Source organism: Eleginops maclovinus, chromosome 3 (assembly GCF_036324505.1).
Source record: "Eleginops maclovinus isolate JMC-PN-2008 ecotype Puerto Natales chromosome 3, JC_Emac_rtc_rv5, whole genome shotgun sequence".
Lineage (NCBI taxonomy): Eukaryota > Metazoa > Chordata > Actinopteri > Perciformes > Eleginopidae > Eleginops > Eleginops maclovinus.
The window spans coordinates 12,501,157-12,514,504 of NC_086351.1; the positions used below are offsets into that span (position 1 = coordinate 12,501,157).

At 38.5% G+C, this 13,348-nt stretch overlaps 2 protein-coding genes across 4 annotated transcripts in view; one reads left to right on the plus strand and one right to left on the minus strand.

Moving 5' to 3' along the window:
* The window catches only part of nbeal2 (neurobeachin-like 2), a 33,087-nt gene extending 27,894 nt beyond the window's left edge, over positions 1 to 5,193 (minus strand). For 2 of the 3 annotated variants that reach the window (XM_063879140.1, XM_063879139.1), the window contains exon 1: positions 4,674 to 5,193. In XM_063879140.1, the coding sequence (XP_063735210.1) occupies positions 4,674 to 4,748 (75 nt within the window). In that variant the 5' untranslated portion in view covers positions 4,749 to 5,193. The remainder of the gene's footprint in view (positions 1 to 4,673) is intronic. The other variant, XM_063879144.1, reaches the window with a different exon arrangement.
* Positions 5,194 to 6,755: 1,562 nt separating this feature from the next.
* Positions 6,756 to 13,338, plus strand: ccdc12 (coiled-coil domain containing 12). Its single transcript, XM_063880333.1, has 7 exons — positions 6,756 to 6,914; positions 8,690 to 8,763; positions 11,887 to 11,966; positions 12,138 to 12,199; positions 12,286 to 12,320; positions 12,441 to 12,517; positions 12,989 to 13,338. Exons 1-7 carry the CDS (start codon positions 6,831 to 6,833, stop codon positions 13,066 to 13,068), a joined length of 492 nt encoding a protein of 163 aa, XP_063736403.1. The 5' UTR covers positions 6,756 to 6,830; the 3' UTR covers positions 13,069 to 13,338.
* The last annotated feature ends 10 nt before the right edge of the window (positions 13,339 to 13,348 follow it).

Consider the following 13,348-nt stretch of genomic DNA (forward strand, 5'->3'; position numbering starts at 1 on the left):
GACGACACCATGCAAAGTATACACCACTTATAATCTACTTCAACTCACAAAGACACAGTGATAGGGTTTACCAAACTTTACAACTCTTTATAAGAAGATGACACCATTTTGACATCAACTATGAACAAATGAAGTGAGGTTTGCTTTCTAGTCTTATGAGAAAAGATGCATCATTTTTTTCTGTTCCCACGTAGGTTCATGCAAAGCTGTGTGGTGTAGGAGCGCCCGAACTGCAGAGTATAACTAGAAACGGCAACAATTTTAACACATAATTAAAGGACAATTAAATAGTAAGTGAATCCCGTTTGCCATGAGGAAGTAAAGCAGAGGAATTGTATTCAAGACATAATTGCTTCATACATACATTGCCTTACTTTATGTCTGAACCTTTGACCTGATATCATCCCTTACAAAATTACTATTGATCAACGCCTCAGAAAAGATACACGTCCTTCGCTCTCAGTTCAATTTATTTCACTCAACATGGCCCAGTGCAGTTAGCTCCAGGATTTGTTCGATAAGGTCACTATAAGACCAGATGTCACAGATCAACCATGAGGTACCAACCCCTATAAACCGTGCCATTTATCCCTGTTTTCTCTGCACATGGCCAAGCAGCTGTGCCGCTCTCTGCTGCTTGGCATTCTGTTCGCTCCAGCTTCCTGCACAAGTGAAGGCAAAGAGCACTTTGATTTTTTCTGGTTGGCCCCTCTGTTGGTAAACAGGGGAGATGGAGACACATGAGGGAATTCAATAACAGGGCTCATAGGGCTTTAATAGAGAGCTGCAGTCGTGGCTGTTGTTGTTTCACCTCTGATATTGATGAGAATCATAGCACAATCAGAAACTGAGACAAATACACATTTGGGTGACTGAAAGTGTGGTGACCAATCCAGGAAATGTGACTTGTTCTCTTTCCAAGCAGAGGGGGGGTTTCATGGCTGTGTGGATGGGTTGCAGTCGGTTTGTCCCTGTGGTCCATCTCTACCGCTACAGACTTGAATTATTCCAATCTCTTAAACTAATGGTCTGAGGATAATCACACACTATTCCTCTGCAAGTCTTTCTTCTTACTGTATATACACTGTTGGGAATTATACTTTGACGTTTATCACTTCAATCCAGGATTATTAGCTCCAGCGGGTTTGTAGCTTAACTCAATGCGTCTTGGAACAGCTATCTCTAGGCAGTAGACACTGTTTCAGTCACATCACTCATCATTTTTACTTAAAAATGTAAAGATATCAACCGAAAATAAAGTGGGTGTCTTCAAATTTCGGTCTGATTGATTGTCAAGTCTAATTATCATTTAACTTTTAAAATGAAACAAAGAAAAAGTATGACTCTCACAACTGAGAGGCTTCAGTGAGGGATTGTTTAAATGTTTTTTCTGAAAAGTTAATAAAGCTGTAAAGCCAAAAATCTATATTTGGATCGGTTGTTCCTGCTGTACCACAATTTCAATTCAAAATGCTTTAGCAATAATATATATCCTGCTAGCAGCTTATTTAAGAAAAATAACTTGACTGATTTGTTGTTTCAACTATTTTAACAATCTGTCATTTATCCAGTAAAATAACTGAACATTTCTAGTTCCTGCTTCTCAAATATGAGTAACTCATTGTTTTTCTCACTTTTGTACAACTGTCAACTAAACACAAGTGGGTGTTTTTGCAGTTAATTACAGAACAGATACATGAAGATTAGAAACACCTCACAATTCATCATCATTAAATTGATCACAGTACCTTAATTCATCCTCAAAGTAAGGTGTTAAAAAAGAGGCACGAATTTCAGCTTTACAACCAGCTTACAGTATAATGACACAACATTGAAATAAACATTTGTTAAAGTGCAGTCTAACAGTATTACTATCCAAAAAACACAAAATCTGGTTGTCTTTAGACACGATCTGACAAGTTCTGGTACTCCCTCAGCGATAAGATCACGCTCTTTAATGTGTGTCCGTACGTGTAAGGCATGAGCATTTTATCATGGGCTTGAAAGCAGTCTTAGATGTGAGATACATAGAAATTGCAAATAAGTGGGTTTGAAACTCCAGCAGATGAAAGACAATGATGTGCACTGAGCTTCGCTTGGCATGCTCTCACCTAACTTAAAAGTGCAAAAACCTGAAGAAAGAAGCATTTAGTGAGTAAACATTGGACATTTACATTGTCAATACAGTTGTATATATATCAACGTGATGACATAAATGTGTTTCTATTGTGTGTCCTTAAAATAGTGTCTCAATGATAGCAAATAATCAACATTCTTGTCTGTGACACAGACTCTGTAGAAAAGCATCAATTCATCTATCCTTGTCTGTCAGTCTGTTGGATCAATTGTGCAAGAATTATATCTCACACTCCCAATTTGAGTATAAGATGCTTCTATATCACAATGACTATCACAGTCTTAAGCCTCAGCTGATCTAACAATATGCAAGGGGTGTGTGATTTCTTGCACAATTGGAGGAAGCAGAGCTCCTTTCTCACCGACAAGCCTGAACCTGTTTTGCTTTTCTTGTTGCAAATACAGAATGATGGCTGAGGTACTGCATGTACTAAATCATGTTGGAATCAACTGTCAGGATGCCTCGCGGATCTATTGTTTAAACTAAGTTCATATTTGAGCAAACATGGACTGATGTTGTCAGGATTTCGCCTGCATAAACAGGCTGATGAATGCAGTAAAAACATCATCAAAAGAGAATCACAAGAAAGATATATTTACAGCTACCTGGGTTTGTTTGTTTGTTGTGGCTCAAACAGAGTTTCAGGCCATTGCTCCTATTAGTAAAAGATTGTTTGCAACACTAACACAAATCCTATTATACTGAGCTTAGTTCTCTTGTCCAATTTGGCTCATTTGCAATAGTGAAATCTGTCCTTGATGTGTGACAATCATTAAAGATCGGTGAGCCAGAGAAGGATGTGTCCAGTTTACATACAACAAAACCTCGAGTTGAATGCTATAGGAGAGGCAGCTGATTGTTCTCTGAAATGGCTCTGCTGCCTTTCTGCAGTCTTTTGTGCTCTTCTGAGTCACATAAGGTGGTGCACTTTAATGTTAGGCTTAATTAAATCTCTTGCTTGTGCCATTCTTCATCGCAGCTTGTTAATAAGGGCAGGACATTTGCACAAATGCAAATACAAGAAAGCTTGGAAATCTATGTGTCATTCTCTGGTGGAAAATGTGAACAAAGACAAAAAGAGACAGACAGAGAGAGACGTCTATCATTTTTCTTTATTTTAGGGCAACTGATAAAACTTAGAGTCGAGAGGCAGCTAAATAGGAAGTTGTCTCACATAGAGATACAACACAGCTGTCAGAGTCACCTACAAGTGTGCACACACCTACACACACATTCACATCAATGACACCAGCCATGGATTATTTGTGACAGTGCATTTAACTCATTATGTTTATTAAAGTCTGAAAGTGAGTCTGCAGTTACAAGCACAGTAGCCAAGAGAAGTTGTAACACAGCAGATTACAAACACACTTCAGATTTGGGATATGCCCAAAGTGACCACAATGACCACTTTGATAGTAAATGCTGCAAGAGGTGTGTCACTCGTGAATATATTGTAGAGCATTTTGCAGTTCTTCCAGCATTGACTTTTGCCCTGTTTAGCAATAGTCTGGTTTCCTTGATTGGAACTAAGCCAAGTCTGTAAATTAAAGCAACATTAATTAAGATATGTAATGAAAAATGTCCTTGTCCATGACTAGACTTTATCTTGTAAAGAATTATGCCATTTAGATTCACTTTGATAATAAGAGAGCAGTCTTTATACCCAAGAGTGAACATACAGTGCATGCAAATTTGAAAGAAGTCTGATCTTGTTTTCTCTGTCCTCGGGCATGGAAGCAGATTGCAAACACATTAAATAGTAATACTGAAGTTATTCACAGCCAAACTGTATTTCTCCATCCGGAGAAGACAATACCATGAAAGCATCAACATACTTTTACTTTCAACTCATTTGTATTCTTATTACAGATATGTTGGTCCTTTATAACCTACCAAAGAAAAAAGTTGCAGTTACATCCACAAGGGACAACAGGAAAGACCAACATACCACACAAAACTATTTGACTTCATCTGGGATAATGCCATTTTAGTTTTGACACCTACATGGTTTCTCATTTCTCATTTAAATATGCCTATATATTAGCCTAACAGACATAGTGCTGCTGGCACCAACTCAAGTGAGGATATAAATTAAGTTTTATAATATAAATCCCATTATATTTCAACCGTGTGCTTAACTGAGGAAGAAACACAGGCAGGAACAAGAACAGGAAGTAGCTACAGTGACACCTGCATCGCAGGTAGCTACAGGTACAAAACTTCCTCAAGTAAGCTAATCTGCAATATTTACTTAGGGATTTCAATACATTAAATGGCTCAGTGACACAGTCATATGATATGACATGTACTAGTGTGCACAGTACAGCTTCGACCACCTAGTAAATAAACAGCTGCTGTTCAAACAGGCGCTAAATAAGCCACTTCCTCATGTAGCCTAACCGTTTAAGTCAGAGACATGATACGCGTCTGCAGTAGATCACACACATCAACGTGATATTGTTTTCATACATAACTTCACGCAGAGGACCTGCTGCAACAGGTGTCACCGTCAGGTCTTCCGCACTTCACTCACCTTTGTGTAATATAACATCCACAGCTCGTACAGTCTTTCCTTCGATGCCATCCCGCTGCATTTGTGGTTGCTCATAGCCCTTTTATTATTAAATCATGAAACGGGTAAGCATGGTCAAAGAGAGCGTTGTTTGAAATTGTTTCCTAAAGGCAGCAGGACGCAGCACGCTCCTGGGAACCATTATTCAGGCACAATAATCCACGCAAAAGTGCTTTCTGTCTCGACGCGCAAAGTTATCAGAGTGGCATGAGAGGGAAAAACACAACAGTGTGTGTATGAGGCCACGGTGCGATCGCAGTCGAAATTATAAAACCAGGAACAAAAATGCGTGGAAATTCATGTCTGGAGGAACACCCAATGTCCGCGTTTACAGCGAGCTTGCTGCCGTATGATTCCTGTTGGAGAGAGTTCCCACGGAAGCGATAGATGCCATCCGCTCAACACCAAGAAACGACTGTGGATCAGTCATCAGAGTCCTGTGATGAGCACATTATCATCAACTAGTGTCTGACTCTGTGAACAATACTGAAGAGTTGACTGTAGATCATGCTCACAGGTAGGCTGGTATTCTTAAAGACACACGCACACATGAAGAAAGCGTCCTTCAGGATTACTCTAAACTACCTGATAAAGGAATGTTGAAGTCTTGCTACATGCATTAATAAAATTGTTTTTCTATTAGGTAATCATCAAAAAAGACAGAAATGAAAAACTAATAAAACGTTTAATAATATGCTACAGCAATTACTCTATGCAAGGTACCCAGTTTTCTGAATATAAAAAACCTTGTTGTGCAATTTTTGTTGAATGAGGATCGAGCTGTGTCTTTGCACACCAAGCAAGATTTAATGCTGATAACATAAAGACATAAACGCACACACACACACACACACACACACACACACACACACACACACACACACACACACACACACACACACACACACACACACACACACACACACACACACACACACACACACACACACACACACGCGTGAACTTTGGACTATCAACTAGACTATCAATGATGGCTCCCGTTGCATTAGTTGATTGTATTAATTATTGCATGTATTTTTGTCTCATATTCCTGAGGAAAACTGTTAATCAAATCGCTGAGACCGGTACCATTGATTTATACTGAAAGTTAAATATATAAATATATTCAAAATATGACTTTAATTAATCAAAAGGTAGTAGGCCTAGTGCAGGTGGTGCTTGGCCTAACTCCATAAGCTGTAAACCCACACTTCTCTGGCAAAAAAAGCACATCTAATTATTAGTTAAAGTCACTTCACATGGCTGCAATATTTAAAGTATAAGGAGTTCTATAAATTCTATATATATTTTAAATACTTTGCAAGTGTAGTAAGGCCCAAACGTTGAATGTAGCTGGGTGTGTTTTCTCCAAGTTTAACAACGTTTCATGTTTTACCTGTTTATAATATAACCTTTGTTAAATATGACAAGCATATGCTATTTTTGATTTACCCTGTAAAGTATCAGTTGCTTGATATTGAACAAAAGCATAAAAAAAGCACTATCTTCAGAGGGTTTACAGTAAAGACAACTTATCCTATATGTTCTATAGTAGCCTATATATTCAACATATAACAACAGTTTATTTGTCTATTATTGGGCCATTAACATGTATTACAAATGGATTATCTATTGATAAGTGTAATGTTCTTTAACCTTGTGAGCACCTTTTGTCACACATTTGGTCATTAGGATGATGAACACCATTAAGCTCGGGGCAGCTGTATTACCATGGCGAAGATGGCCTGCATTACTAACCAGGACCTGACAGTGGGACCAACAACAGGCAGGACACTGTGCCAGTGTATGTCCCCTCAAAGTATAGGTCTGCTCATAGTCCATACATAGGTATGTTGAATACTGAATGAATACTCATCAAATAGCCTATAAGCTACTTAAAGTCAAGAAATTCAAATATTATGCCATGGTCATCCAACTAAATTTAAAGGCTTCATATTTCATCAATCTTATTTATGATTGTATTTTTCAATATAACAATATCACATGATAAACAGGCAACAAGCCAGCTCAATCGATGTGCTCGACGCTCGTTTTCACATCCTGAGCCAGGACCCTTAATGGAGGTCAGAGAGCATTGAGCGGCGTGTAGAAATAAACATGGAGCGAAATGTTGGGTCACTACAGGAGCAGGCCCTGAAGAGAAAAGAGAGGTTAAAAGCAATAAGAGATAAACAACTTCATGTAAGTCACTTATTTTGTGATGCTTGGTGTCTGTTAAATGCAACATAGCCTCTATAAAACGCTTCATTTGTTAGTAACGTTAGCCGACTTAGCTTGAAGCTAACGTTAGCATACTAATGTAGTTTGATAATCAGTGCTGTCTTTGTTGTGATGTTAAGTTGTTTATTTTTTGAGTCCTGATCTAGTTATTCTTTTTATGAATTAGTCCGTTTCTATGATAACTTGTTTGGTATTTTTATTCAGAGACAATAACAGACCCTTTATAGTTTGTTACTCATGTTTCAAAATTAAAATCGAAGCTAAATCTTAGTTTGAATGAATGACTGAAAACTATAACAAACGTATTAACGCAAACGACAAACAACACTTCTGGCAGGATATGATCAGCTTTAGATAAAGCGTTCACCCGCGGTATGTGTGTTTTAATAATGGTAAAGATCTTCTGTGAAATACTATAACCAAACAGAAGGCAGGTGTTCAAACAGGCCAGTCAACCAGGCACGTGATGGTTCTTTTATATCTACAGGCCACATGTTACGCTTCTCGACAGACTGGTAAAACCAGAACTAATCCAGCAGTTGTATTACCTAGCAAATAAGACAACTGGTTGTTGTTAAGAAGAAAAAATGGTATGAAGGTGGCTTGAGGACAATGAGCTCTGACTCTCTTTTTATGGAAGGATCTCTGATGCCTTAAAGGGATAGGAATCATTTAAAGCATTATATGATAAAATCACAGTTTATTATAAACACGCCATATAAAGTCCTGCTTCCGATTTATAAAGGTCTGGGATACAATGGAGCATAGAGAGATTTTTCCGATGGCTATAATGGGGTGAAGATAATCTGAGGACGTCATGGATTCGCCAATAAATAACACCCATTTTTCAATCTCTTTCACAAACCTATTTCCACCTGATTCATTGAAACAACAATGAACACAAGCACGAAGACCTTGTGCCACCAATGTTTAAACTGTACACTGGCAGGAAAATACACACTTATGAAGGAAGATTGAGGAATCTTGGTCGAAAAACGGAAAGGAAAACATTTACAGCTTTAACAGATAACGTGCATGAAGAATGTACATATCTTAGCTACAAGAAAGGTGCTTATGAAATGAAGAATCTGTGGAAACACAGCACAACAACAGAGTAACAGCACTTTTCTGTGGCCACACACTCTACTGTAAAATGTAAGGTGTATGAAGTGTCTAAGAATTGTATCTTATCAGTCACACGATTTGTGCTGAAGTAATTCCAGTGATAATTGTACTGTCACAATGTCATATCTCTTAAACCTTGTATTAAATAGGACTGAGAGCATCCTGTCGAGTTTCACTATGGCTGTCTGAGTTGAACTACTTATACAATACAAAGTTAATCTGCTCCACTAGGATTATCTTTCAGCTCTGAGTATGAATTCTCATTCAACAGGAAACACCCTGTTCAATGTGCAAGCCACTGTTATGGCAGTTACTCTACACAGTGTTTCACTAAGCTGGTGTTGAGCTGAAGCGTCTCGGCATGACTAGCATCGATCAACCGTTGTTGACATTCCTAAAGCCGGGACTGTTGTCCTTTTGTACTGTACTTCAAGAATGAGTCAGTCCCCTGAATTGTTCTAAAAGGTGGACAGGAAGCCTCTTCGGGAAAATGCATGATGGGAGGGGTTCCTATCCTTTTGTTGTCACTTATGACTGGGGGTCAACATTTGTTTTTCTCTGTGTGTGGCTGGTTTATTTCAATTATTCATGACATGATTATATTTTAACAGGGCCGGGAGCAGGAGGAGGGGGAACCAGAGAACAAAAAAGCTTCTGTAGAGGAGATTCCTGAAGCAAGGCACAGGTCAGTTCGTCACACTACACACTCATTCATTTTATTTCTTTGTTTTAATTTAATAAATCATACATTTCATAAAGCTTGTAAATATTTCTAAAACTCACTCTTGCTGCACATTCAGTTGAGGTTTGTTAAGCTTTATCTGAACACCATCTCCTTGTATCACAGTGCAGGTCATAAGATGCAGTGTTTAAACGGGGCCGGATCACAACCTCGTGCTATTAGCTGCTCAAATATCCTGCAGCTTACTCTACTTTGTTGGTAGAAAGCAGCAGCCATCTTTCCTGTCCTACAGGACCTTGTTTCCATTGTTTATATTTAATGACGGCACTGAGGGAGTGCTGCTGTTTTTCCTCAAGTCCAACAGGACAGAGCTCTCTCATGAGAACGAAAATGACTGCAGACTTTATATGCTTTAGACCAATGTCAGTGAAGCAAAGTTCAGTGTTAAATGTTCTTGAATACTTTTTTTTCTCTAAATCAAGATGCACCTATAGCAAGGTGTGGTGTAATCTGTCTTAAAATTGCTATTCAAATTTAATGTGAGATCAAATTGCAAAGCCCAGGCATGAAAAAACACAACAATAAACATGTTTGTCTTAAAGTTATTCCTCTTATTGAAATAATGATGACTGAATGACTTATTACATCTTTTGAGGTGTTGTTGGGCTGCTGTTATTAAACCAATTAAGGCTTAAATAATCTACCTTAAATGGTTTCAAATTGTAAAAATATGACTCAATGAAGTTAAAAAGCCTCTATAATATCGATATGCTAACATGTTAGCTTAAACAGTCTCCGTGGTTCACTGAGGAGGCTAATTGTTGAATTATTTCTTGCACTGGTGAATGTAGCAGCGTGATATATGTGTAAACAATTGAACACTGCTGCACCTCCTCCTCAGCCACGGTTCACTCTAAACATTTCAAGGGTGACACTTGGGACACAGCTCTGAATTTATCACTGGCTCTCTTTGATGCCACAGTGTGTTTGAAGTGGAAATGTGTAAACACACTTTAAAGGTTTGGATACAATAAGAAAGGCAAAAGTGATGTCAAACTTTGGACGAAGGACATGTGCAGTACATTTTCTTGTAGATTTGTGTCCTGCTTGTAGGAAAATTATTTATAGATAAGATAAGATGTACTTTTATTAATCCCTGTGGGGAAATTCAGCAGTTAAAGCAGCAACACCATAAGAATGAAAAACAGGACAGTGTGGTTCACAGGATAATAAAACAAAAATAAAATGATTAAAATGATGTACAGTAAGTATCTTATAAGACAAAAAACGGAGTTAAAGACTTCAATGAACATATATACATTTTGTATATGGATTGTTAAATGTATTTACATTGATTAATACATGTAAATATATTTAAGAATCCGGATACAAAATGTATATATGTTCATTGAAGTCCTTAATTCCGTTTTTTGTCTTAGCAGATAATAGTCTCTTTCTCTTTCCAAATGTACTTTAGTATATGAAAAAATATCTTGACATTTACCAGCCAGGATAGATGACTTCAGTTTGGATATTAAAAAAGATGCCTCGATATTTACATTTTCAGTAATATTCATTTTCCTATGATGTACCTTATTAGGTGACCCCTTCACCTTCCCTTTCGTGCCAAAAAAACGAAAAGTTAAAATCTTAATTAACACATTGTCATAGAGCTTACACCACAAACCCCTCCAAAGAAGACCTCTGTCTGTCTTTCATCCAACATCATGTTTGGAGAAATTATGAATCTTGTAGAAATGGATTAATAATGGCAGGAATGCAATTTCATTTTCTCTTGATAGTCATGACCCTTTATACTACTGCCACCCTTACACCAATACTTCAACTCCCACACATTACATTACATAATGCAGCCCAGCTTTAGCAAAGGTGTCACTCATAACGCTAATGATGGCTTCGTTCTGATCGAGAGTCCCAGTGAGAGTGAGCATGAGCAATACCAGCAACCTGAAATCAAAGCAGCTCCATTCAGTCAGTGTCATCATTTACACCTGTAGTGATTGTGTTGAGTATATTACCTAGATAAGGTTCATCTTCAATGTTGTTGATCTATGGCACATTGTTCCCTCCTTATTTATGTTAAGTCTCATCCCAATATGATCTATTGGAGGCTGATGGCCTGTTGTTGTCTCTGGACAGATACCTTCTGGCTACTCCAAACTCCAAGCTAAGAAACTTGCTGTCAGGGCATCTGGACTTTGTTACACTGTGACTACGGAGCTAATGTTGGCAATATTATTAAAACCTTTATATATATTTTTAGCCCTTTACGACAACCGTTGGTGTAGTTTCCTTTTGTTTATTTAAATCAATGTAATTTAGTTTCATAGTTCTAAGATTATCATAACTTCACATGAAAAAAGTGCATTTTATTTTGACTGCAATATGAGCGGTATTGAGAATTCTATATAGGTTTAGATATGTAGACGTATTCCTCTTCACGAGGATTCTGAAGGCACAGAGAGAGATGTGTGTAAACTAAGAGTAACCGTCAGTCCAGCAAAGGCAAAACATGACCAGCATTCCTGCCCATACCCATACAAGGCATCGGTCTGTCTGCTGGCAGCAGGGGTGTGATGAATGTGTCAAGAGCGCACCCTCTCGGTCCCATCGCAAATCCATGTTAAGCTCAGAGCAGCTGATAAACCCTCGGGGTCCGTGCTTAGCGGGACAATAGTTTACCTCTGCGTCTGGATGGCGTTGAATAATCTGCAGAGATGTCAGCTAAACTCGCCAAGAATTCCTCTGTGTATATGCGATGAAAGACTGCGTAATTCAACATCAAGGACAGAATTCCTCAGCTGTTTGCTGCTCTCTTCAAGTCCTTGCCCAGGAGCAGGTGGACCATGTTAATCAGACGTGTTCACAGGAATAAAGAGGGACATTATACCCAACCTCCTCTGGACACTAACCGTGCAGCTGTGTTGGGTTTGCAGATGGTCTTTTATGCTTCTTAATCTCTGGTGGAATATGTGTGGCTACACTGCCACCTCCTGGATGGGAGAGAGGGAGAGCCTTGTTGACTGATCATGTATGTTTAGCATCTCTTTGTTCAGTCCTACCTCTAAAGTAAACTGACATTACTCTGATTTTTTCTGTCCTCAGAGAGCTGAAGCTAAGAAATTACACTCCAGAGGATGAAGAGCTGAAAGAGAGGCAGGTGCCCAAAGCCAAACCAGCATCAGGTGAAAATTCTTCAATCATAAGAGAGCTTTAAGAAAACATTCACTTAGTATTCACATCAGACCTGAGCAATAGCACATGGTCAGCATCTGAACAGCACCTCCTGGGTACTACTCAAAGACTCCTGCTAACCATAGATGTACTGAATAATGATACATGTTCTTTGTTTGCAGTTGAGGATAAAGTAAAAGACCAATTAGAGGCAGCTAATCCAGAACCCATCATTGAAGAAGTGGTGAGTACTCCTTTTTAGTAAATGTGATTTAGTTTGTGGAAGAATCCTTTTTTTAGTTGCTATAATCAGATGTTTTATTTCCTCAGGATTTGGCCAACCTTGCCCCGAGAAAACCAGACTGGTAAGAGCTATTAGAAAATGTTGTTTCACCCTGCAAATTGCACTAAATCTTGATTTGATTTAATGTTACTGACATTGTCTTTTTATTGTGTTTAAAAATATATATTCTTTCTGATCGTAGGGATCTAAAGCGTGATGTGGCAAAGAAACTGGAGAAGTTGGAGAGGAGAACACAAAGAGCCATCGCTGAGCTCATCCGTTAGTATTTCCTTTTTCATGTGTTTTGCACCACAGTGACGAGCAGGTCTGAGCGAGGCGTGAATTATGAGGCTAATTGCTCGGTGGTTTCCAGACTCCAGAGGCTCCACGCCATCTGATTACATCAATGGTGCGAGTCCTCCACTGAGGTTTGATCCACATTCTAATGGCCATGAGCTTTCATGGAGAACACGTAAACAGCAGTAACTCTATTTAATCTGGTTGGAGCTTTCTGTGCCAACTCTTTTTGTCTACATTTTAAGGTAAATTACTTTTTTTGTAAATAGCATTATTTGTGTGGGAGTATCTCTGCCTCTCTGTGGTTGTGATAGATACAATATGTGCATGTTAATCAACCTGAATAAGAGCGTAAGCAGGTTTTGGTCAATACTCATGGTCTCTATAAATGTTAAACATCTATTGATGGAAGAACGAATGTATCAGATTGACCGTGAGTGTTTGTGTGACCAGGGGATCGTCTGCGAGGCAGTGAGGAGGAGTTGGCCGCAGCGGTGGGAGCAGTAGGAGTGGAGAACGGGGACTCGGACTGAATCCAAAATGTGACGGATAAAAATAAGACTACAGAGTGATCGCCTCTGCCTACAACATGGGAAAGTGTTGTCACATCTGTGTTGTTTTCAAAGACTGCCACTTTCAGGGTGTAAAGTAATGAATCCTGCATTGTATCATTACATTATAACATATTAATATGTAATGGAACATACTGCTTATGTGGTTTATTCATGTGCATTGGTGATGTTACATCAATATCTTTCTGTCATTTTTATATTTTCAAGTAAAATAATGTGATTTTTTTCAAATGCCTGATTA